The 23,391-nt window shown below is 42.5% G+C and overlaps 9 protein-coding genes across 9 annotated transcripts; 5 read left to right on the forward strand and 4 right to left on the reverse strand.

Annotated features, from left to right (window-relative positions):
- Window positions 1–117: 117 nt before the first annotated feature.
- Window positions 118–2,093, reverse strand: Bfra_008496 (putative mfs multidrug transporter protein; the record flags this gene model as incomplete). The annotated part of the gene is made up of 3 exons (XM_037338857.1): window positions 118–1,083; window positions 1,134–1,697; window positions 1,767–2,093. 3 exons carry the CDS (start codon window positions 2,091–2,093, stop codon window positions 118–120), a joined length of 1,857 nt encoding a protein of 618 aa, XP_037192163.1.
- Window positions 2,094–5,018: 2,925 nt separating this feature from the next.
- Window positions 5,019–6,614, reverse strand: Bfra_008497 (putative glycosyl transferase protein; the record flags this gene model as incomplete). The annotated part of the gene is made up of 1 exon (XM_037338858.1): window positions 5,019–6,614. The coding sequence occupies one exon, from the start codon at window positions 6,612–6,614 to the stop codon at window positions 5,019–5,021; it is 1,596 nt and encodes a 531-aa protein (XP_037192164.1).
- Window positions 6,615–7,835: 1,221 nt separating this feature from the next.
- Window positions 7,836–9,320, forward strand: Bfra_008498 (putative acyltransferase protein; the record flags this gene model as incomplete). The annotated part of the gene is made up of 1 exon (XM_037338859.1): window positions 7,836–9,320. One exon carries the CDS (start codon window positions 7,836–7,838, stop codon window positions 9,318–9,320), a length of 1,485 nt encoding a protein of 494 aa, XP_037192165.1.
- A 454-nt stretch (window positions 9,321–9,774) lies between these two features.
- Window positions 9,775–11,115, forward strand: Bfra_008499 (uncharacterized protein; the record flags this gene model as incomplete). Its single annotated transcript, XM_037338860.1, has 1 exon — window positions 9,775–11,115. The coding sequence occupies one exon, from the start codon at window positions 9,775–9,777 to the stop codon at window positions 11,113–11,115; it is 1,341 nt and encodes a 446-aa protein (XP_037192166.1).
- Window positions 11,116–11,535: 420 nt separating this feature from the next.
- Window positions 11,536–12,355, forward strand: Bfra_008500 (uncharacterized protein; the record flags this gene model as incomplete). Its single annotated transcript, XM_037338861.1, has 3 exons — window positions 11,536–11,562; window positions 11,797–11,872; window positions 12,087–12,355. The coding sequence occupies 3 exons, from the start codon at window positions 11,536–11,538 to the stop codon at window positions 12,353–12,355; spliced, it is 372 nt and encodes a 123-aa protein (XP_037192167.1).
- A 1,003-nt stretch (window positions 12,356–13,358) lies between these two features.
- On the forward strand, window positions 13,359–14,357 carry Bfra_008502 (uncharacterized protein; the record flags this gene model as incomplete). The annotated part of the gene is made up of 1 exon (XM_037338862.1): window positions 13,359–14,357. One exon carries the CDS (start codon window positions 13,359–13,361, stop codon window positions 14,355–14,357), a length of 999 nt encoding a protein of 332 aa, XP_037192168.1.
- A 1,951-nt stretch (window positions 14,358–16,308) lies between these two features.
- Window positions 16,309–16,584, reverse strand: Bfra_008503 (uncharacterized protein; the record flags this gene model as incomplete). Its single annotated transcript, XM_037338863.1, has 1 exon — window positions 16,309–16,584. The coding sequence occupies one exon, from the start codon at window positions 16,582–16,584 to the stop codon at window positions 16,309–16,311; it is 276 nt and encodes a 91-aa protein (XP_037192169.1).
- Window positions 16,585–18,056: 1,472 nt separating this feature from the next.
- Window positions 18,057–19,712, reverse strand: Bfra_008504 (uncharacterized protein; the record flags this gene model as incomplete). The annotated part of the gene is made up of 2 exons (XM_037338864.1): window positions 18,057–18,918; window positions 18,970–19,712. 2 exons carry the CDS (start codon window positions 19,710–19,712, stop codon window positions 18,057–18,059), a joined length of 1,605 nt encoding a protein of 534 aa, XP_037192170.1.
- Window positions 19,713–20,114: 402 nt separating this feature from the next.
- Window positions 20,115–22,246, forward strand: Bfra_008505 (putative alpha-arabinofuranosidase ii protein; the record flags this gene model as incomplete). Its single annotated transcript, XM_037338865.1, has 6 exons — window positions 20,115–20,492; window positions 20,539–20,596; window positions 20,646–21,357; window positions 21,426–21,492; window positions 21,541–21,922; window positions 21,987–22,246. 6 exons carry the CDS (start codon window positions 20,115–20,117, stop codon window positions 22,244–22,246), a joined length of 1,857 nt encoding a protein of 618 aa, XP_037192171.1.
- Between the last annotated feature and the right edge of the window lie 1,145 nt (window positions 22,247–23,391).

The following is a 23,391-nucleotide window of genomic DNA, read 5'->3' on the forward strand; positions in this document are numbered from 1 at the left end:
TATCCATTCCATTACCGCGTATACGAACATCAAACACGACCCTCAATTTTTAGTAATTAAACGCCCAATCCCGGAGAAATCATTCATCATACATCATCAACTCGTTACTTCAAAACATTAAACCGCCATATCCCCGTTATTTTGCGGTGTGATAGGAACAATAGTTCTACTACTTCCCCTCCCCTTCCTATCCCCATACCCATAATCGAATCCCTGATCTGTTTCCAACTCCTTACTCATAGCAATCTCCTTGGTGAAGATCAAGCTAGTAACAAAAGCCAGTCCAGCCAATGCACACATAACAGCCCATACCATTTTTAAGCTCTCGACATAAGCTCCAATGACTACTTGTTTCATTTCTCCCTCTGCGCCTGTGTTTGACCATGCTTTTACGATCTGTACAAATGCAGATGCGTCTTTTGACCATTCGTTTGCATAGACGGCATAGGATGTTTTAAGGATCTTGTTTTGAAATGTGTTTTGAAAGATGACACCAGAAATTGCGACGCCGATTGTTTGGCCAAAGGCTCGAAAAAACGAATACATAGCTCCGGCAAAGGGAAGGTCGGCGTTGGTAACTGAGGCTTGGGCTGCGAAACCTTGAGCGGAAAATAGAGTGCCCAATCCAATACCTGGAACGAGGTTGCAGAAGATCCAGGATACTGTTGAAGTGGATGCTTTGAGAAGGATGAGAAGACCGAGTCCTAAGGTGGAGATAGCCCATCCTACCCAGATTGAAGGGCGGTAGCGACCGGTTTTGGCAATGATGAGACCGACTACCACAGCAGCCGGAGCGGTAGTGAAGGTCATTGGGAAAAGACCGATGCCAGATTGGATGGGAGTATAGTTCTTAGCGACCTCAAAGTATAGAGGCATGTAAAAGAGAATGGACCATAGGCAAATTCCATGAATGAACGTGCCGAAGTAAGCGACTATTGCTGTGGGGGAGTTGAACAATGATCGTCGAATCAATGGGTCTCCTTTTCGGAAGATGGAGTAAATGAGAAAGGCGATAAGACCACCAACACCGAATAGTAGTGGTACGAGTGTGCGGACAGAGCTCCAAGCATACATGACACCTCCCTGGATGAATGTTAGTATTTTGAAGATGGAAATGACACCAAGTAACTTACCCAGGTAAGAGGAATCAACAAACTAGTGACAGAAGCCACAAACAAGAATGATCCAAGCCAATCAAAGGCTTTAAGCTTAGTCCACATAGAACCTTGCTTAATGTTCAGCTTCAAACATATCGGAATACCAATAGCACTGACAACGCAAAAGGGAATGTTCAGCCAAAAGATCCATCTCCATGTAACCTTCTCTACAAAAGCACCACCAATGACTGGGGCGATAACGGAACCAATGGCCCATTGAAGAGATATTATCGATACCCATTTACCACGCTCACGAAGGGTGACCATATCAGCAAGAATGACATAAGTCAAGCTTACAAGGCCGCCTCCTCCAATACCTTGAATACATCTTCCTACCAAGAGAAGCTCAATGTTCTTGGCGACGGAACAGAGGATTGTGCCAACCGAGAAGAGGAATAGAGCGGTCAAAAGTACTGATTTTCGACCAATTATGTGCGAGAAAGCTGCCCAAGTAGGTTGAAAGACTGTAGAGCATAGAAGGAATGATGTACCACACCAGAAAGCTTGCATCGCAGTGGCGTGTAGACTTGTTGCAATGGTCTTTATTAACCAGTATTAGTCTTGCATCATTAATACATGATAAAGAAGTGAAAGTATAAACCATCTTACAGGTAAAGCCACAGAAAGAATTGTGGCATCAATAGCACAAACGAGGTTGAGAATTGCCAAACAAGCAAAACTTCCATAGAACCTCCATCCCCTTTTCTTCGATTCGGACTCAGTTTGCATATCGGATTTTTTGAAGTCCATACTTCCAGAGACGGGAGAGGAAATTTCTGTCGAGGGACTTGAAGTAGTTGTTGATTCTTCATTCTCAATAAGTGATCGTTCTGGTGAGGATGTCCGGCCATACTGTGAAGTATATTCTTCTGGAGCCGAAATACTAGGGGGTAGATGGGCCTCGGAATTTCTACTTCCAGGCAATGATGTGTACATGTTGGCTGCGGTTGGATACCAAAAGGTACAAGATCTGTGGATTTCGAGAGGCTCCGGATTTTGATACAGTAAAGAAGATTGTGAAATGCGAAAGGAGTGAGGCAAGAACGGATATAGACAAATTATCAAACATCTAGATATCCACACTGACTCATGAAGTATTTAACTTCATCATTGGTATATGATCAGATCCAGAGTATTCCCATCACAAGCCACCATGATATTTATCCCAAGATGTGTGGATCCTCAAATAGCTACAGGTACGAGTATCTTCACCCCTTACTGCACCACACCATCTTGAGGGATTCTTCTGACGAAGATACAGAGAAACCGCACGGACGCGTATTCCTCGGAAATGGCATCATGTAAGATGCAGCTCAGATTCTATGGCTATCAATGTTCCTCCTATACGAAGCTGATGCGAGAGGTCATCAAATCCGGTTAATCCTGTCGGATGCTGAAGCGAGCCATCATCACTGGATGGATGAGCTGCAAACGCTGCGGCTGCGCCACGCCTCAACATAAGACCCAACAGACACACTCGCGATCATAGGCAAAAACCACAATTCTAGAAGAAAAGACTATTGGCGCGATAAAAAATCCATATCGTGGTAGAATAGTGTCACAAAGATTAGCTTTCGTGGTTAAAACGTGGTGTTGGCAGTCAGATAGTGGGGATGTTGGACATAATATGGAGGGGCAGAATGGGTTTCAGATACCAACTTTTAATCAATTGTTCTCGAAAAATTTTCGTTCGAAATAACTCGCAAATGCGAGCGATTCGATGGCGATACGATGATGTACCTTGAGTGAGTACTGATTGATGGAATAATGTTGGGTGGCCGAGTACAAACACTTTCGTCCCCCACGTAGTATTGGAATCGCACTACCGTGAGGAGTTTCCTTCCCTCTGAGATTTGCGATAACCATAAATCCATTTACCGGAATGCTACTGCGGATTTCCTTTCTTGAACTTTTGGTTGCGGTTATGATTCACGATAGAATATCCACGGTCGGCATTGATGAGGTTACATTGACGTGCTAAGGATAGATATCTTCAGCATATCCACGAGCCCCCATATCGCCACGCTACTGCACGTAAATCGTTAATCAATACTGATAGGCTTTGCACAGCCCTCAATATCGAGCCTCATCGTACTGACAGCCCTATAGGAGTTATCCTTCAATTTACACCGCACAGAATTTATTTTTGGGCACCAATAACGTTGGCTGATGATATGATTTGGTGTGTCTCAGTGCAGATGGTTATTCTATGTACTTGCATGTATTGATGTACACGTCGTCAGATGATGGGATTCAGCCTTGATTAGATGGTATTGCCATGAAGATTTGAGTATTGGATAGTTCAAAAGAAGGCCGTCACCTTCCCGTTAGGATTTCTCGATAGGATTTCTAGTGGATTATTAATCGGATGAATTCTTAGCATTGTGTTATTTTTGAACGGCCTAGAGCATTTGAGGCGAATCACGAAGTATCGTAGCATTGTGACACTTTGTTTATCAAAGGGAGATACAAGAATAACTTCAAATCATTTCCATGTAGAAAGTATAGGCCGATTATTATCTGAAGAACACTTGGGTAGGAACTTTGAGGTTATGTTAGTTCATTATCCGAGCGATTCATGAAGGATCTAACTTCGATCGTAGCGCCTTTTCAAAGACAACTTCCGCTCACCTATCGCTGGTACTGTACATGGGATGTATTGCCGGATTGTTGATCTGAGGATGTCTTGGCGCTATACACAACTACATGGCACTAACTCAAGGCTAGCTACCCGCAATGTGTGTTCCTCATTTTGCAACACTCCCAGAGGCCCCAAAATTGTTTTGACCAGATTTTCCGAGTCAAGCTTCTATCTTCTTTACTTGAACCTGCAATACTTGATCATTAGCTGAAGTATTTCAAAGATATTGTACCATAAGGCTGTGCCTTGGTTTATCCCATCCTCACTAGACACGTGACCTAAAGGGTCCTGAGATAGATTTTATACTAAAAGCCCTGAAATAGATTGAGGGAGCCCGGTAGCCAATTTCTAACAGCAGATTAAACGCTATTTTAAGATACAGTAGAAATCTCAGATTCGTGACCCATCGAGCGGACGATTTACCCGTATCCTATAATACGTGAGCGGCTTCACGGAAGCTAAAGATGACCCGATCTCTAAAGACTAATAAGTATTCCAAATCGATTAGCGAATTCGTAGCTCTTTGGATTTATTTCTGTGTAGTAGCACGGTCGTGATCTGCGCCATTTTAAAGCGATTTCACAAGCTAATTGGTCGAAGTCAGATGATCAAACTCGGTAGTACATTCTAGGCCTTGAGCTTGACTTCTCATCTGCAAATTAGACAATCATTGACCAAAGTATATAGAGTGGTGCCTAGTGATGAGTCAGATTTCCCACTTTAGAGACATGCAACGATCTTTAATCACGGAAACAGTAATTATGGAGAAGCCAATTGCTTTAGCTGGCTCACAGGTGAACACAATGTGGTATTCGATTTTATGAAATGGAACATAAACTATATACTTCGTAGATGGCAGATGACTTCGTAGGCGACATCCAAAATTCGTAGAGGTATTCTTCCATATGAAGCCTCTTTCAATCATTAAACTCCAACTTCAATTGCACTGACGTGCCATCACTTCCTTGAAGCGATCGAAAACATCTCCCAGCTTCAGTCTCCAACTTAAAAAAGATAACAGGAACCATCAGACATTCGAGCCCTTTTTCAGGGCGTGTCTTTTATCACCCTAATTATTTCCCCCTCGAAACTCTGAAATCTATTAGGGTAAGCTCTAAAGAAAAAGCAGAAGTTCCAAATCTAGTTCATTTTGCCATGAATTCCTTGTTGCCTCTGTGTTCTCATCTATAACAGCACGCATGATCCGCTACCACAAACAATCATACAGCGCCGAGCAGAAATTCACCTTTCGGCTTGGCCTGCAAGTTTGCGGGGGCATTCTTTTCTTCTGTCATTGTGTCTTGCGGCTTGACTTCGGGTGCTGGTTGGACTTGAGGTTGGTTTGGAAGAGCCGGGTCAACCTTAGCAGCGGGTAGGTCTTTGATCTCGAGTTTCTGGGCCGGAGGTGGAGCGTTTGGATTTACAGGTAGCGAGCCATCCAAATTTCTCATGATGGAGCCGTCCAAGTTCCTCACAGGGGAACCATCCGGATGAAATCCAGGCTGTGGCATTGGGATTGCGGCTTGAGGTATTGGATTCAAGTTCTGTTGAGGCATGTTCAATGCGTTAGGATCAAATTTTTGAGCACCCATCTGCGCATGAAGTGCATCATGTTCGTCCAAGGCCTTCTTTATCGCAATTTGCTGTTCTTTCTCTTCCGGTGACAGCTTTTCATACGCAGCCATGTTTTCATCCCATATCCTAACACACTCAGGCTCCCAGTTGCATTTCTCCACCTCACCATATATTGGATGACTGAAACGGGGATGCAGTAGAGGCCACTCCGAGGCATGATAATGATGCTTGACCAAAGCTCCTCTCGCATTATGATTCCCAGAATCCGAATGTCCTTGTCCGGCAGCAAATGCTTCAACAGTGAGAACCAGGAACCCTCCCACTAGCTTTGATTCGCGCATGGCGTGGAAGGTACTCCAATCAACCTGATCCCCAGTCTTACTAGTCATCTCTTTCAAAATCGCACCGGTAAATGCGGAAGGCCCTGTCCCCGAGATGACTTCATCAAAATCGAGCTTGATCTCTGATATGGGAACATTCTGTTCTGCAGCAACTTCGTTCAACCACAGTAGGATATTATCGACCAGTGCCAACATGACTGGAAGTCGAGGCTTGCACATGAATGTCCATTGACAGAATGATTGTGACTTTTGACCAAGAATTGGATGGTCTTTGAAATCAGGTTGGTCGATTTCCACACTGACAACCATGTCTACATCTCCCACAGAATATCGATCAGGGATCCAGGCATCAACTGCCTTGAGTGCTTCGACATCAATGTCTGTATAGACACCGCCTTCAACGTACATTATCAGATATCGCAAAAGATCTGCTTTAATGATTTGTACTTTCAGTGATCGATACATTTCGACTATATCCGGTCTGTCCAGCTCATCTGGTCCGAAGTGTGTTTCGACATAGTACATATCATTATTGTCCGTTAAAACCTCGTATCTATGTCCTGGATTCAACTGAGTCCATGTCCTGGCACTCAGAAGATCTCTCTCTGCGAAGCCCAATGGATCAACTTTCCATGTCTGCCATATTTTCCTTGGAAAGTCTGCGGATGTGCTACCTTTCAAAACCTTTTGCGTCGACCGTTTTGCATGTGATACTGTAGATGATTTCAGAGTATCGACATTTGAGATGATCAGAATAAACAAGACGAGAATGGCATAAATCGGTAAAGCTCTCTGTATCTGCTTCGGTAGCCTACCGCCGAATTGAGAGGTCGTTTGCATACTTCGTGATCTGGTTCTTCGTAACTTTTCCATCATTGTATCACTGGAATCTGAACTCATTTTGCATGTGTGAAAAAGAGTCGCATGAAGAAGAGTGGCATGTTAACTTTCAACAACTACACCAAGAGATAAATCAGATGAAGAAAAAAAAGAGCTACTCCGAGGTTTTTTTTCCTCCGAAATTTCGATAGATCGACAAATTAGATCTGGATAATTGACTTGTGCGAAAAACGGGACGGACTTCTTGTTGGTCGACTGATTGAGGTGCAGGGTGGTATTCAATTTAACCTGACGTCAAGCATGAGAACTCGGGCTTCACAAGCTTGTGATTGAAGAATTACAAGTTGATGGCTGCACTTGGCAGGGGGTCTCGGGGGGGTCTCATTGTGCCTGCTCAATAATACCTGGATATATGCACACTAATGCGATAATCTGCGAAGATTGTTAAGATAGGATCAAGTACCGTCCGCTAAAAGAACTTGAATTGTCGATCAATGTCATTACTCAGTAGACCTGCTCCAGGCCAGACTGAGATAAGGTGGGAAGTGCCATGTCAATGTCCATGCAGATGCAAATGCAAATGCAGGTTACTTGTGCAAAATCCCGCAAAAAGAATGTAACAATGCAATATCAGAGTAGCTTCCGCGGTACACATGTGAAGGTTCCATCTAAGAAGCTTGATTTAATGACTGGTGAAAAGTTTACGAACATGGTACCTTTGCCGGTCGTTCGCCAATCAAATCTTTCTAACGGTTGGTTTTGCCGACGCTAAACCCTATATTCCATGGTATCTCCGTGATTAGCTCACGACAACCCACATCACGATCAACAGACAGACTTGAGGGGTGAATGGACACGAACGACACAATATATTGGGGTACGAGGGTACCCATGAAGATGGTGAAAAGGCCGTGAGAACTTCCCGCTGATCTTCCAATATTTCTCCAATATATTCCACTTTTGATATGGATTGCACCCCGTACACCCCGCATTATTGGACGTGCACGAACCTCGGGGAAGAAGTTCACGAAGAAAATCTAAACGTTGTCAATTATTGCTTGTGATCGTATTTCAAAACTCAATAGCAGCACTAACGATGCCTATGTGTGGAAAGCCGATCGATTGAGACATGCATAACTCTGGATGCTCATGGCTTCGCACAGCATGCTGGCATGACAATTTCTTCAAAATTCATTTACAACTGTAACTTCTCCATCGATTTTGATTCTCAGCACCTTTCGCAACATCTTCAAGCTTGTGAATGATAAAGGTGTTTTAAAAATGCCTAGCGGATATCAAGGTATCCTCGACAATGGATTCATGGAGGAGATCAAAACAGATCAGCCGTTGTTGTCTCCAATCGTCACCAAATCGCCCACGAAATACTGGAAACCTAAAAAGCTGTGTCCGGATTTTATAAAGCCTTCATTTCTAAGTAGGACGAGAGCGCCTGCTAAACCACTCCATGCAACTGCCTGGCTTGATGGATTGAGAGGTTATGCAGCATTTCTGGTGTACGTTCTACATCATGAACTATGGGCCCACACTTTAGCGTATGGCAATTGGATCTTGGAGATGGGGTTTGGCTATGAGAAGAAATACTATGCGATTCAATTGCCTTTCGTTCGAACATTCTTCACCGGTGGCCATCTCGCTGTGACCACGTTTTTCGTGATTTCAGGATATGTTCTCTCCAGAAAGCCATTGATGCTCATTCAATCCGGAGATTTGGCAAAGCTTGGAGATAATCTGGCATCAGCATTATTCAGGCGTTGGATAAGATTATGGCTTCCAGTAATTGCCACGACCTTCATATATCTCACCATATGGCACGTGTTTAATCTCTATCCACTGCCTAGGTCTGAACATGAAAAAACTTGGACCGGTGAGGTATGGAAATGGTACTTGGAGACCAAGAACTTCAGCTACATTTTCAGGACTGGTGGAGATCCTTGGTTCACTTATAATGTCCATGTGTGGTCGATACCAGTTGAATTGAAGGGTTCCATTACCATTTATACGGCTCTCGTGGCATTCTCAAGATGCTCACGAAATGCGAGACTCTACCTCGAGTTCGGATTGATATACTACTTCATGTATATCGCGGATGGCGCTCACAATGCAATGTTTGTGGCTGGTATGCTTCTCTGCGATCTTGATCTGCTCGCCGAAAATGATGACTTGCCTCGTTTCTTTTCTAGATTCGATTCTTGGAAAGAGCTCATTTTCTCTAACCTCTTTGTTGCCGCTATGTATCTTGGAGGTGTGCCTACTTTTGATTTGGACGAGAAAGTATTGAGAAACACTCCTGGGTGGCATTATCTATCCTATCTGAAGCCACAAGCCGTGTTTGATTACAAATGGTTCTATCTGTTCTTTGCCGCGACATTTCTCGTGGCATCTATTCCTCGAATCCCATGGCTAAAGAGCTTCTTTGAAACTCGATTTTGCCAATATATGGGACATATATCTTTCGCATTCTATCTTGTGCATGGGCCCATCATGGCACTTCTCGGCGATAGATTATACTCCGCGGTCGGCTGGTCAAAAGAGATGTCGGATGAAATGGCACCGTGGAGAAATATATTCCCAATATCGAAAGTCGGGCCATTCGGGATGGAGCTGAGCTTCTTCATTCCCCATTTGATCCTCTTCCCTGTTACAATTTGGATTGCGGAGATTGTCACGAGATTGATTGATGAACCCAGTGTGAGGTTTGCGCAATGGCTATACAGAAGAACTCTTGCACCATCACCTCGTTTGTAGAATTATGGAGCCAAATATTGGGTATCGATGTACTTGTCAGCTCGTTTATGCGTTTTTTTTAATTAGATTAGATGTCATGGATTGTGCCTTGTAATGACGAAGACCGGCTCGGTCAGTTACCTTAAAAATTGTCTGACTGCAGCCCTTCATGCGGTGCCTTTAAAATCAATACCAACAATTGGTTCGTCAACACAGTCATGCCGCTTTTATTCATGTACCCCTGAAGCCACCTTATCAAAATTCTCAAGTTTACCCCGCGGAGTCCGTCCGAGGTCAATAGGCAAAATGCATCTACAGGGGACGGGCTTTTGCATATGTAACTTCACAATCTTTGTTCAAGTGAGAGATAAGATTACTTGCCACCAGAATATTGCAAAACAGGCCAAAAATTAACTTCCCACACCTCCATAACCTTACCTCAACTTCATTTCCTTCTCAATGCCGGCCACACACTATGATTGTTCGTCCTGGAGCTCTGCTCCGATTCTTGCCATTCATTGTGATATCTTGTGTTATCTTGTATCATAGTTGGAATTCAGTGCGACCTACCCAAAGCATATATTCCTCCGCATATACAGCGCATCCTCAAGCTGGAAGGTATTTTGAACAAGTATTTTCGGTAAATAAGCCGGCAGATTATGATTTTCCAGCTCTCAAACAACAATGCGAGGAGACGGAATGGCCGAAAAACGAGGTGTACTTAGATTGCAGTGGCATTTTTGCGGGATTGACAACAATCGTGTCTCAAGTAAAGGTTTGCTTGAAGATGGCCTTGGAGTCTGGCCATGGATTGGTTCTACCATCGATTCACTATCGCGATAAAGATAACTTGCAAGAACTCAACCGGTTCAATGAGAAGGCATCTATGACTTATGGCGAATGGTTTGAAGAAGCTCATTTACTAGAGCAAATGACGAAAGCTTGTCCACAGATGCGAATCATCAAGCCTCGTGAAATCGAGTCTGGTGAAGTTGTTGTGCAACATCGCTGGCCAATAGAACTCTCAGCCAAAACTGCTCCGGGGCTTGCTCTATTCAAGGGATATTTCTGGAAAGGAAGGGGTTTCAAAGATTTCTTTGACGCTCAATATACTCAATTGGAACAACTTTTCTTGTTAAATCCTGGAAACAAGCTTAATCATGGAGCTGGCATAATTGCCATAGAGATTAATCCTCAGTTCCTAATCTTCAGAATCACAGACGATGCGACTGGACAAGATCTTAAATTATGGAATGACCTGGGGTATCTCGTCCGGTTTAAAGAGCCTCCTCGCAGGGTCGTCGATCGACTTTTAACTCAAATAGATCGTCCTTTCTATGGAGTACATTTCAGAGTAGAATCCGATCAAATCTGGAGCTCCCTTGAAAGTCAGCTTCAGAAAGATCTAGATGCTTTGGATCGCGCATGGCAGAAATACGGTAGTCCTAGCGAGGAAAAACCTTTGGTCTATTTGGCTTGCGGAGATCAAAATCAAGTGTTGAAATTCGTGGAGGCCGGGAAAGCCAGAGGTTGGAACGTCACACATAAGTGGAAACTGGCAGAGAAAGATGCCAATACTTTGAAGACCATCAACAAACTAAGTTTTGATTTTCAGGGTGCTATTGATATGGGAGTGATGCTCAACAGCCACTTTTTCTTGGGGATTACCGGGAGCGCGTTCTCATCTTCTGTTGCGAACGCTCGTGATTCCACTGGAAGATATCGAGGAAGTTCTTTCTCGCTGTTTGATGATGGAGGTGCAAGAACTCATCTTTTCAATGATGGCGAGTCGAATTATTATCCTTGTTGCTTGTAATAATGCCATTTTCCGGATGAAGCAAGAGCAAAGTCATATGTTTCAAGGCATTCGGAGAAGGGGCGTTTGTCATTTACTTGATTTTTTGATTCTTTATACCCCTAGAAGTAAGCAAGACCGAATAGAAATGTATCCTAAAAACAAGTTCTTTTTGCTGCAACATACATTGTATTTTGTAAATGTTCCAATGTATCCTCTGATTGTTCTAGCTCAATTGTCAAATCGATGCCAAGGCATTTCTTATTCCTTATTTCATAGCTATGATCTTAACCGTATCTCATGCGATTCGAATAGCATTACTTAACGCCCAATGGATATGATATATAACTTCTAGTTATAGCTTAAGCTATTCCATTCGAAGAAATGGTTGCTCTGTACCCGCAATAATTTGCCGAGATTCACCCCTTCATTCTCGTCAGAATGGTTACAGACGAATGGTACGTCCAGGTAAGCGAAGCACTTGATTACTATTATGTCACCTATTTCACGATTGCTAATACATCACGCCAGACAGGTTCTTGAAAAAGATTTAATATAAAGTAACTGTGATAGAACTTTGTTTCTGCTCTACCGACGCGCCAGTGCAACAGGGCATTATCAAGAGAAGTTTTCATGCGCTTAGTATCACTTAGTATTGGGTGCTCGCAGAGCAACCTTTTACTAACTATTACACTGATCTAGGCAACTGAAGAGACCACATCCTTCCCAAACTTGTTAAGTCCTGTGATAACTGAGTTTCCATCCACTTGCGCTTTTCGTACCAAACTCCACCAAGCAAAAAATCCAACTCCCGCAGAAAATCACATCATGTATTGTAGATTTCATTTCCATTACGCCTGAGAGCGAAGTTGATCAGACGAAAGACCAACTTTCAAACCGTCCATAGCCAAAGTTTCTTCCGGACCCCCACATTAGTATACAACGGTTCGGAAAATTGACCAATGATTGTGGTGATCTAATTGAAATCGCAGTTGTTGCATTCATAGTGACCACAGCTATTGCAAGAGGTGGCTCCTGGTGCACCCGCAATGAGAGAAGTGCTCTGACCACATTTGCAACAGGTCATGATGGTTACTGCATCAACAGCTGGGCCGCCGAACTCGTCGAGGTTGGTTGGGTTATTCATGGTGATATATTCGGCAAGAATTGGGGTAGTTTGGTTTTGAGAAACAACGGTCTTGAGCTTCTGATAGCACATGGCGATTATCTTGTCAAGTGTTTCGGCTTTTTGTTTCGCTGAAAGATGAAGTTGATTGAGACGATTGAGCTTGTTGGTATCGGGTGATTTGATTGATCGGGGGTCAATAATAGAGTTGTAGATTATCGAAGAATTGTATTTTGGACCTGAAGTATTGTAAAATGAAAGAGGGATAGAGGACGTGAAGAATACCGATTAAGTAGCTAGAATTTTGCAACATCGCGGCATATCTTTCACAATTACAGAACGGCCGTACTGTAAAGATTCACCAACGTTGTTCCAGAACAACACCGTATGAAATGAGAATGCAATAATAGTACAGGAGATTGCGAATATAAATAGCATCGAGTTCTGTTCATTCGTACTTCTTGTGAAAGAACAATCTAGCAAGTGCAGAGATAGTGAAATTAGATAGGTCAATATCCACTTCATGTTCACTCAAGATACTTTCGCGAGTGAATTCTGGATGTGGCCTTCGAGATCTCATATCGTTCTTCATTTTATATTAAATTATGTATTTCAGGTACCAGATAAGGATAGAGGTCATAATACAATCTTCATTGTATTTTATCACATCGTATCTAGTAGATGGCTCTATTGTATAGGATAGCTCAGATATGACTGGTTTGAGGGTATGAACGCACATGCATCATATAATGTCCATTCAGATGACAAAGAAAAAGTCAAAAAAGACTCATTGAGAGTCTTTACTGGAATAACTGAAGTGTACAAATCTGGATTCAAGGGTTTTGAGTGTTCACATAGAGCGCATAGTCTTCAACACACAAGAAAGTATAAATTAATTATGATGCATTTTTGACTTTACGTCATATGACTGGGCTTCAATATTTTGGCGTAGAATCATGCAGGTCCTAAATCATTACTCGAAGTATTTACTATAAGAATTTTTGTGAATATTGAGCAGGAAATGAGTCGGAAATCTTGCTTTTAAAAGTCGATATAGTTTTCGCTGTCGGCAGTTCTGAAGTAGAGCATACCACGTTTACAACGACCAAAAAATCGATTTCGGTTACCAAACTTCACAATGACTCTCGATACCATACTCAAAAATAAGATGCATGCTGAAAATATTTTCATGCTTTGGAAATGCTGCCGCTGCGAAGCAGCTCCTAAAGCCCTGCCAATTTATCTTTGTAATGCTCTCGGTGCAGAGAATAAAGCTATTTCAGGGGATCGGAGGTGTCCAAAATTAACTTGTGGCGATACATCGTGCACTATATGCTATAGATCAAAAACAAAATGTTCAAATTCAAATTGTGAACACGAAATATGCTACGGATGTCCTTCTCATGATGGCCATATCAATACAAGAAACTTTCAAGTATCGCTTACAATCATAGGAGGCGAAATATTCGCGCTCACTTTCTTCATGGGTTATAATTGCCGGTGGCAATGCACTGAAAGCAGGTTCCCAAACTTCAACGTGCTCGAGAGCCCAGAACCTTCATTTTGGGGCGATGGTTACAAAGATTCAGAGCCGACTGGACAGAAAATAACACGTATAATACCGCTACCTAGGGTTATTGCCAACCAATATCTTCGAAGCGATGAACGGCACATCGAGGAAGAGACAAATTTACAAACTGAGTTGAAGGATAAGTCTATGGCAGATCCGCAACCTCCCGTATCTAGACGCAGCCCTATCTCATCAGACAGAGCCATACAAGCCGCAAAAACAAATCCGAGATCACCAAAGACTTCCCAAGAAAGTCCATCACAGGCCCCTGAATGGACCGAGATCGGTAAAAATGTCAACAACATCCTAGATAACATGGAAGATAGTAGTGAATTCACTTATACCGCTGTTAACAGCCGAAATCTTATAGCTGCAGGTATCAAGATCTCGGAATCGAATAGAACACAGGTTGATAGCGATTTCGTCATCGCAGAATTGAGTGGCCAAACGACTAGATCAAATCAGTCTAAATGCTTTGAAGTCCAAGGATTAGCGTCCATATCTGTTGTGAACACACCGTTCTCTGTACCAGTTCCCAGTGCAGATCTCCTCCCGGTTTGCATCTAAAACATCCAGCTTACAACCCGCCTCTTACTCCCCCACCCGATTCTCCGATCCCACCCCCGACCCCGCCTCCAGACCATCAGGAAGTTCAGATAGTCAATCAGATTAGTGAAAGGTTACATAGGCCCCATGGAAGTTCACCAAACTCCCCACCGAGCAGATGGACCCAACTATTCCAAGAAAGTTCACCACAATCCGGGATGCCAAATCTGTCGACTCCTGGAGTGATTCCAAAGAAAAGACCAGCATCCCCAGTAATTAGGCCTGCCAAGATTATACATCGATAAAGAAATCTGTAGCTTTGTTTAAACACATGTCGACGCTACATAATTGCAGATCGCAGCATCAGAGACAGCATAGTATGGGAACTCCATGAGGTGGGCTGTTATAGTGGATAGTGGATATTTTGGACCCGGAACTTACTCCCTTTGTCTTTTCTTTCGTTTTATTTCGTTTCCTTGAGTTTCATTTATTTTTGGTTGCCGTTTTGATGATTCGAAGTTGGGGTGTAATACTTTGAGTTAAGAGATACCGTAATGTGGACGACGGGGGTATCGTGGTATGAGAGGCTTTCGGAAGGGTTGGTTGATATCTCTTTTATTTCTTAGTTTTAGAGTCAATAGATGACTGAAATTTTACTGCGAGTCATATAGTACCACTCATTTCATGGCACCATGTAATGAGTCTCCCTCAGCTGAGCCTAAAACATCCCGAAACCATTTTGTGCGGCCGCATTACTTGGCTCTGAATTCTCCCTCCAATGTACTTAATTCCTACCTTACTTTCTATCAAGTAATTTACAAGGGCCTCGTATCAGTAAAGGGGTATCTAGATAGGTTCACGAACTTCTTACATCACGAAACAAAACGACGTGTGATAGAGATACTGTTAGAACTCAACGACTAATTGACCAACTAAACTACCATCCACAAAACCTATTTCATCTATGCATGACTTTCGCTTGTGCCTGAATTCAAAATGCTAGAACACTTCTCGTATTCTATAGCATCTCCCAATTGTTCAACGTCTTCAATCAGATGATCTCTTGAAGGGCGTTGGCCACTATAACTTCAGTCAGTCGATTTCTAATATACACTGGATTTCAAACCTTTGAACAATATACACCTATATCGTTTATCGAGTACTTCACCATTTCTTGAACCACCCCGTCTTCATCCTTGTCCAAATAATAGTGGCGTAGTAGATCCTTGCTCGGTCCCCGTGGACTATAATACTGAATATAGCTCTTCAGGGGCACTCTGTACTCCTTTTCGCAATCCCAATTCTGCAAAACCTTCTCCTTGCTGCAACGAATGCATATTCTACCATCCGGTAAAACGCAACTATGATTACAAACACGACAGTTAACTCTATATCTCTCCTCGTCCATTTTTTCGACATCCATCTTCGTCCAAAGACGAGAATTATGCTTACAGAATCCCATATAAGTTGCAATAGTTCCATGATTTTTGTTCTCGGTTAATTGCTTGACATATCTGGAATAATTGGGGGTCCGATTTTCCGGTACTAAAAGTACCCCGTTGTGGTGACTGAGTTGATCTGTTTGATTGGGGTGGTGAAGCAGTTCGAAGAGCTCAGTATACTCGCTGCAAGGATGAATAAAATCTATTTTGAAATCGCTATTTTTGGTCGAATAATGAGGAAGATAGTCGGGCGAGTCTTCGGTAGGTCTCTGGATGACCTATGAGCTCTCAGAATGGATGATTCATTCCAGTGTGTTCCCCGTACAGTCATGCGGGGAACTACACTTATAAATGAGATGACTACGGACGGGCTCAAACACATTTATGAGCTCTTTGGGTTCTTTCGGTTCAACAGGCAAGCTACCATTACTCTTGGCTTTTATGACCAGCACCAATGCTTTCACTGATGTATTTTCGAGTGATGAAGGTATTTAAAGTGTCTCGTCAAAGAAAAGCTTTGTATAAAGAGCTCATTTAATGTCGATAGATTGAACTTCAGCTTCCGTGAGTGATGCAAAAGCAAGCTCGAGTAGCTCTAATGCTGGTGCAATCACAGATATAGGCAGGTCAGGAGGATCTGAAGACTTAAAAAGAGAGACTAGATCTGGATGCTCGAGAATGTATTTCTCACCACATTTAAGTTCCACATATTCCTTGAGCGTTCCGCGGGCCTCCACTCTGTCCTCTAAACTTGATTGTGAGGTGTTGCAAAGGGAAGTCTCTTTATCGATGCTTGGAGACAGCATAGTTACGCTTTTCGTTGTTGGCAACAGGTTGTTCTTGCGATGTTTTGGATGCGTTCAGATATAAATTAGAGAAAAGAAAATTTGATACCTCGGGCCCTTTTGGATCTGAGGGATCTCAACAATTTGTCACAGATATCCATATTTTGTAACTCTCAAGATATTTATGAACCAGTTTAAAGCATTTCGAAATTAGTCATGGAAAGTTATGAGTAGAAATTGTCTTAATGACTCTCCGATCAAGATTACTTTGACTAGAAAGAAATGGAAACTCGGGGAGAAATCACAGAAAGACAAATTGTCTGTGAGTACTGGCAATTTGGTACTCACGCGTAATTACACACCAATATCCAAAACTCATACCACCCTATCAGCTCGAATATGAAAGGTTTCCAGTGGTCAGGTTATCGTCTTGAAAGTGATCTTTGGACAGATGTAAGAGCAACCTCTTCATTGCCAAGAAACTTTGATTGTTACGAAGAGATGAAAGTTGACGCGAGCTACAACAGAAGTAACATACAAGTTTGCTCCAATTCGGTGGTCGATCCATGCCATCACTTTGTTATGAGTATCTTAATCTGTATTACAGAGAAATTGTTCCTCCTATGCGTATTTTTAACAAAAGATCACTTAGTGACAATTCCGAGAAGAGGGTCGTCAGAAGTGAAGAAAAAGGGTGAATGTGTTCAAATCTCCTGATGCACATGAATTATTTTGAGAAAGACATCATGAGCTTACCCAATTCACTCCCGCAAAGTCGTGCGTAAGATTCGACTAAATTGGAAGTGATTCCAACAGTTAGCCCACACGCACCAACGCAAAACATCCAGCAATACATATTTGGCTCTCTCAAGGAACAGCAAATAATTCTTTTCTTTTCTTGACACTAAACCAGACAAGGGGTTAGCTTATCGGGGCCATACGCAACACATTTGACCGGAAGATACTCTTCTTAATTTGTGATGGCCATAAACATCTACTAACTTCCAAAGCCAACATTAAACCATCGAAGGACCTTATCTTCTCCACACTCTTCTCCCGAGATTACCGATAATGCTGTGCGTTTTGGGTCAAATTATCGATATCGAACGAGTCTGCTAATTATAGATCATTTCAATAGTGACTTGGCCGACATCTAGACCGGAGGTATCTACAAGATGACCTTCACACTGCGCAAGGGGGGGGGGAGTTTTTCAATCATCCAAATTCATTGTTTAAGACGAAGAGTAGGCATATGTGCTGTATTTACACAAGCTATTTCAGAAGAATCACTATGAAGTTGAAGTATACTAGACTAGCAGAATGGTAATTAAGACAACTAGTATGTGTTGAAATCAATCTTGCCATTCATCTCTATCTAGCATGAATCAACCAATTTCCATAGATACACACATTCCAGCCTATCTATTTCTTCATATCTCAACCACAGAAATGACAATTGCTCCTTATCCTCCGCAGTTTCATACCAATTGCACTCACATCATGCCAGGACAAATTCTCAAACACTGTAGCAGCTCAGATACAAGAACCCTTCCATAAACCTGATCATGATCATCCGCACCCACACTAAGAATTATCTCATCATCCAGAAACCCCACGCCTTTATCTCTTAGATCCTCATCTTCCCTGTTCCAAGCATACGCTATAGTTGTGGTATAGGTGAATTTTGCCCAAAAACCACGACCTTCGGACACAGCCTCTGGAATATCATCCCAACTTTCGTCGGTCGTCCAGCCCGTGGTGGTTTCATTTGCGAAGAGAATTGGATGTTGACTCATGGCCAGCATACTAAAAGGAGGCGTTGCTGCCCACATCACAAAATATCTTTCGTAACGGATCGGTAGGTCCAAGAAGTTTTTGTGTTTACGATGAATGGCTGCAATAAAAATGGTATCCGGAGTCTCTGAAATACAAGAGTTATTAGAACGAGTACAAAGAATCAGTTTTAAAGCAGGTGTGGCCTGATGCCAAGTAGCATTTGCCATGTATCTATTGAGAGCTATTTCCTCAGGCGTTGCATCGATGAGACAAGAGATCTCGTTTGGGTCAGTCAAATTAGTTGTGGTGAAGCCATTACCAATAAGTTTTGCAAAGGTGCGTTGTGAAGAAGTCAGCTCATAATGAACGTATGATATGGATGGAGTTGGTGAAAATATAAACCAGTTCTTTTCGTATGATCTTCGGGTCTCTCGTGGATTGCGTGTCAACTCGGTCAGGACAGGATAAGACTTGAGTGGTCCTCCGAATCTCTTGGGTGGTGACGAGAAGATTTCTTCCAGGTCGGGGTATACAGAACGAAGATCAATAGACCATAGTCCGATGCAAGCATATCGCGACCTAGAAGTCATTTAGTGGAGAGTATTTCGGAAGAAAGAAAGGGAATCATACTGAGAAGATACCATAAGCATAGGCTCTCCTCTTCCGGAATAGAAGATCCTAGGATCATGAAAGCCAGGTATATCGGCCAGTCCTTCCTGATTCCCCTGGCAACTTTCTGCTGGGGTTGGAGGAACAGTCACCTCAATAGGCGTATTTTCGCATCTCATCCCTCCATTACTACCGAGAACTTCAATATCATCATCTGTACAGATTCTCTCTTGGAGGTGTCCACGATTTTCGGTTTGCGGGTGACAAATATTTGCTTCACACAAAACATTGACTCGGTAGCCACGGTCCTTCAAGTACACCATGCTCACGATCAAATACTGATTCTTTGCCCAATATGGCAGAGAGAAAATTGTTGGGTTCCAGAACGTTCTTGACTCCGGGGATCCAAGCCTGGGTCTCATGGAAATGTTATAAAGCAGATTAGGAAGTCTAAGATGGTTCGTGAATTTGTTAACCGGGTCGGAGCAATGCGCAGTGAGTTGTAATAAAGCATGTGGGACAGTAACTTTCGGAATAAGGAGCTCGTTCAGATTCCCGCTACCTGAATATGCCCATGATTGAATCGTATTTTTTGAATAATTCTTCAATGGATGAGATATTGGAATTCGCAATGGGATATTGTGTTTCTCGTGGTTATAAACTTGGTGTCTATATCGGGAAGGTGAGAGGTTCGAGATAATAATAGCAGCCCAGAAAAGGATTGCAAGTGTTAAAATGAGTCTTCTCGCGAACTTTCTTGCCATGGCGTAACAATTGCAAAGTAGGAAGAGAAATGATTAAAAAGAGTATACTGTAGCTCACAACTGGCAAATTCCAGTACTTCGCGCCGATCGAAAACAGAAGATAAGGATTAAAACCAGATATTGAATTCTTTGAAATTACTTTAGTTTGCTTGGTAATATTGAGGTTGACCGTGAATGCGAAATATGGAAAGTGCAAGTCTAAGAAAGAAGCCACGAAAGTCTCTGGAAACGGTCCTGCCACCTTTGAAATTTTGCTATATTTTGAAATCTATCTTTGTGATATCGTTGAGCATGAACACAATCTTTGCATTTTGATCACTGTAAATTTCTTTGCCCTTTGCTTTGCTACAATCTTGCTCTTTTGCTCAGTTTTGATCGATTTTGACCGATTTTTTGCTCATAATGGTTTACATCTCCCCTTTATCAACTCCAGCCGCGACTTCAACTGCAACAAGTGAGACGCCTCTTCGACCACCAACTAATGATACGACACCATGGTCAGAGATTTCAATGGAGAATTGGCGGAACGGAGTGGATTTCAGAAGTCCGCCACCAGCTTATGACGAAGAGGAGCAGTCGGAAACACCTCACCGATTTTACAACTTGGAGCACCTCTACAAGGCTATTTGGCTCACCTTATTAATAATGATTTGTTTCTGGTTTTGGTTCAGTCAACAACAGCAGCGAATACATTTCTATCAATATGGCACAAAAATCTCTACAGCAGAGTCACCACTAGAAGGACTTCGCTTCGTTGACGCCAATCATCCTTACATACGTGTATGTCATCATCTCGATTTATGGAACAAATTCTAACATAACATAGTATGTGGGTCGTTGGTCTTCGACACTGGATGGCACAAGAAAAGACGGGTCATTCCCAGGTATGCTCTCTCGCTAAATCACCTGTCATTTCTAATGAAGTTCTACTAGGGATTTATCTCGATATCGCCTTTAACGGAAGCAGCACTATCTTGATATCACTCCATAACAAAGATCAACAACCACACTTTAAAAGGACAAATGCTCGAAAGAAAACAGCAACGTCTGGATTTCCACCATTACTAGACAATACAAGCGCGGCACCTATCTCTCTGCTTGCCCAGGTCGATGATGAAGAATACGTGATACTTCCAAACGCAACATCGCTTGTGGCTATACGAACGAAAGATCTCGATCCCCAATCATCCCACATTATTCGGATCATTGCACCAATGATCGGCAGGGACATAATAGAGACTTTTCAGTTTCTAGGGGTCTGGATAGATAAGAATGGACAACTGATTCCAGCTCAAAACCCGATGTCAGCCACAAATCTACCATTTCCTGTAAGAGATGTTGAGAATGAAGAATTAGGACTATCTGTAAATGCTGTGGACTATGGCTTAAACTCTCCTCAGCGCAAGATGTTGGAGATCTTGACTGATCTACCCGGCTCCATGACAGGCCTAGACAGAAGAAAGCACCGGATGGCATCTAATGTCGCAAACGGATTACTAGGAGGAGTGATGGGTTGGGAATACTTAACTGGTGAGATGTTTGGTAGTGATCATGTAACTGTCGGAATGGATGGGATGTGCCTACTGCAAGACTGTATCGGTGGTAGGGGCAGTCCAGCAGGATTGGAAGACGTCTTCTTCCAAAGGTACGTCTGGAGGTCTTCTTGAGTTCTTTGGTTTCCCGGTTTCATTTTAGACCCTCTAATGCTTACAGTGGACCACTTGGCTCTGGGCAATATGCGCAACCATGGCTCTTCCAATCCTATGTCCCGGATGTAATGGTAATTGTTTCACTTTCCACTTCAAATATAAGCAACTAACATGTTCAGATTCTCAATATCGGCAATGCTGACTGGGAGTCGTTCCGAATATACAATGAAGATTACAACATGACGACATGGGAGCTGAGTGTGCTTTTCGAGGAGACCTACGTTTCGTTAATCAGAGCAATCAGAACATTGGCGTATCCCAAATACTCCGGGACAATGGCCGAAGTTTCACAATACGATTATCCACAACACCGAGCAGTTGATATACCGATATTTGTAATGAGACCTTTTCGCGGACAACTTGAACAAGCAACGCATTCTGTAGTGGATCGATTACAATTTGAGGGGGACAAATCAGTATTCTGGCTTGATACTTCAGGCTGGCTTAACACCGATATCAATTTTGAAGGACGATCAGAAGATCAAGACTTCTTTCTCGATGGTAAGTACAATTTCCACTGTCTAAGTAAACTCCATTGCTCTAAGTCACTACTGAAAATAAACAGAGGGAAGTCCACGGAAAGAATGGCGCCTCACGGAGAGGGGGAACCAACGCGTTGCGATCTTGTTGCATATGCATGTCTGCAGATACCTTGCACAAGAAGCCGACAAGTGTGCATTTTTAGCACCGGAAGCATATCAAGGTGGCAATTTGGATCCGGTTGCGATGCATTTCGACGAATACATGAGGGACGAGAAAGAGAGAAGACTGAAAAAGCTATTCTGGGTATCCCCAGAGGATGAAGGAAAATTCCAAGTCAAATGAACGCAATGATGAAGATATGAAAAATGAAGAGCTTTGAAAATTGTCATCGATACCTAATCTCTATCTCGTGATTAGTTTTGCAATGAGTATATTTACCATTCATTGGAGTATTGATGTCGTATGTTGATATAAAAGTTTGAAGTGGTGTAGAATTTGAGCTTGAGATTTCGGTGAAGGTTATACAGGTCAAAACCAGCGATCTATTACTATTTATGCCAGTTTTATGGTGATTAACAGAGCATACATATGAGAAAGCCCTCCATCATTGTATGATGTGAAAACGAGTATCGAAGTCGTTCGACAGTGAAAAATTACATGCCCAAGCCCCCAAGATAACTCTTATTCCAGCGAAGGCGTAAAAAAATACTCTCGTACCGCCTCAATCGAAACAGAATTACTTTTCTACCATTTGAATCTCAAGATAGCCAGAGACTTCATGTATTCCTAAGTCAGTCTTGCCGAGTGATGGGTATGTCATTTGACGACCACGCTGTTAGGGATAAATATGGAAGGTGCGAATTTAGTGGATTGAGTAAAGTTGTCCTCCGTAGGGGCCCACACGATAGATTCTTATTCATTACCTTGGACATAGAAAAACTTCCAACAGAGGAAGATTACGAGCTTCATCACAACCTTGGAATCTTAAACAATTTTACAATCTCATGAAGAGAATTTCGTGCGTTATAGTTGTAACTCCTTACCATAAGGATGGAAGTCTGAACGTTGTAACTAACTACACATTGTATGCCTCGCAGTCTTACGCTACTAGCTACACAACATTTCTGGGCATGAAATTTGACTGACAAAGTTAGGTTTTCCTCGTTAGTCTTTCAGAGGCCGCTCGTACCGTTAGAAATCTGGTATTTTGAACAAAAAGTGTCAACCCGCAAACCAAAGGGGGAATTTTCGCGTAATTAGTACTCGTAGATCTACTACTTTCATCTCTTCTAAGTCGAAGCTATTCAATTGTTACTGTGATGATCTAAAATTTCTTACCGGCTTCCAGTACCAAACACAGCCGATCGATATTTAGGTCAAACCTTAAATTGAGTTCAAACCATACTAACAACTGACAGATTGACGTCCAAGGAACCGGTAACAAATTGCGCTATATTTGATTTAGCGTCTTACTTAATTTGATAGGT

This window comes from Botrytis fragariae, assembly GCF_013461495.1.
Source record: "Botrytis fragariae strain BVB16 chromosome Unknown tig00000061, whole genome shotgun sequence".
NCBI lineage: Eukaryota > Fungi > Ascomycota > Leotiomycetes > Helotiales > Sclerotiniaceae > Botrytis > Botrytis fragariae.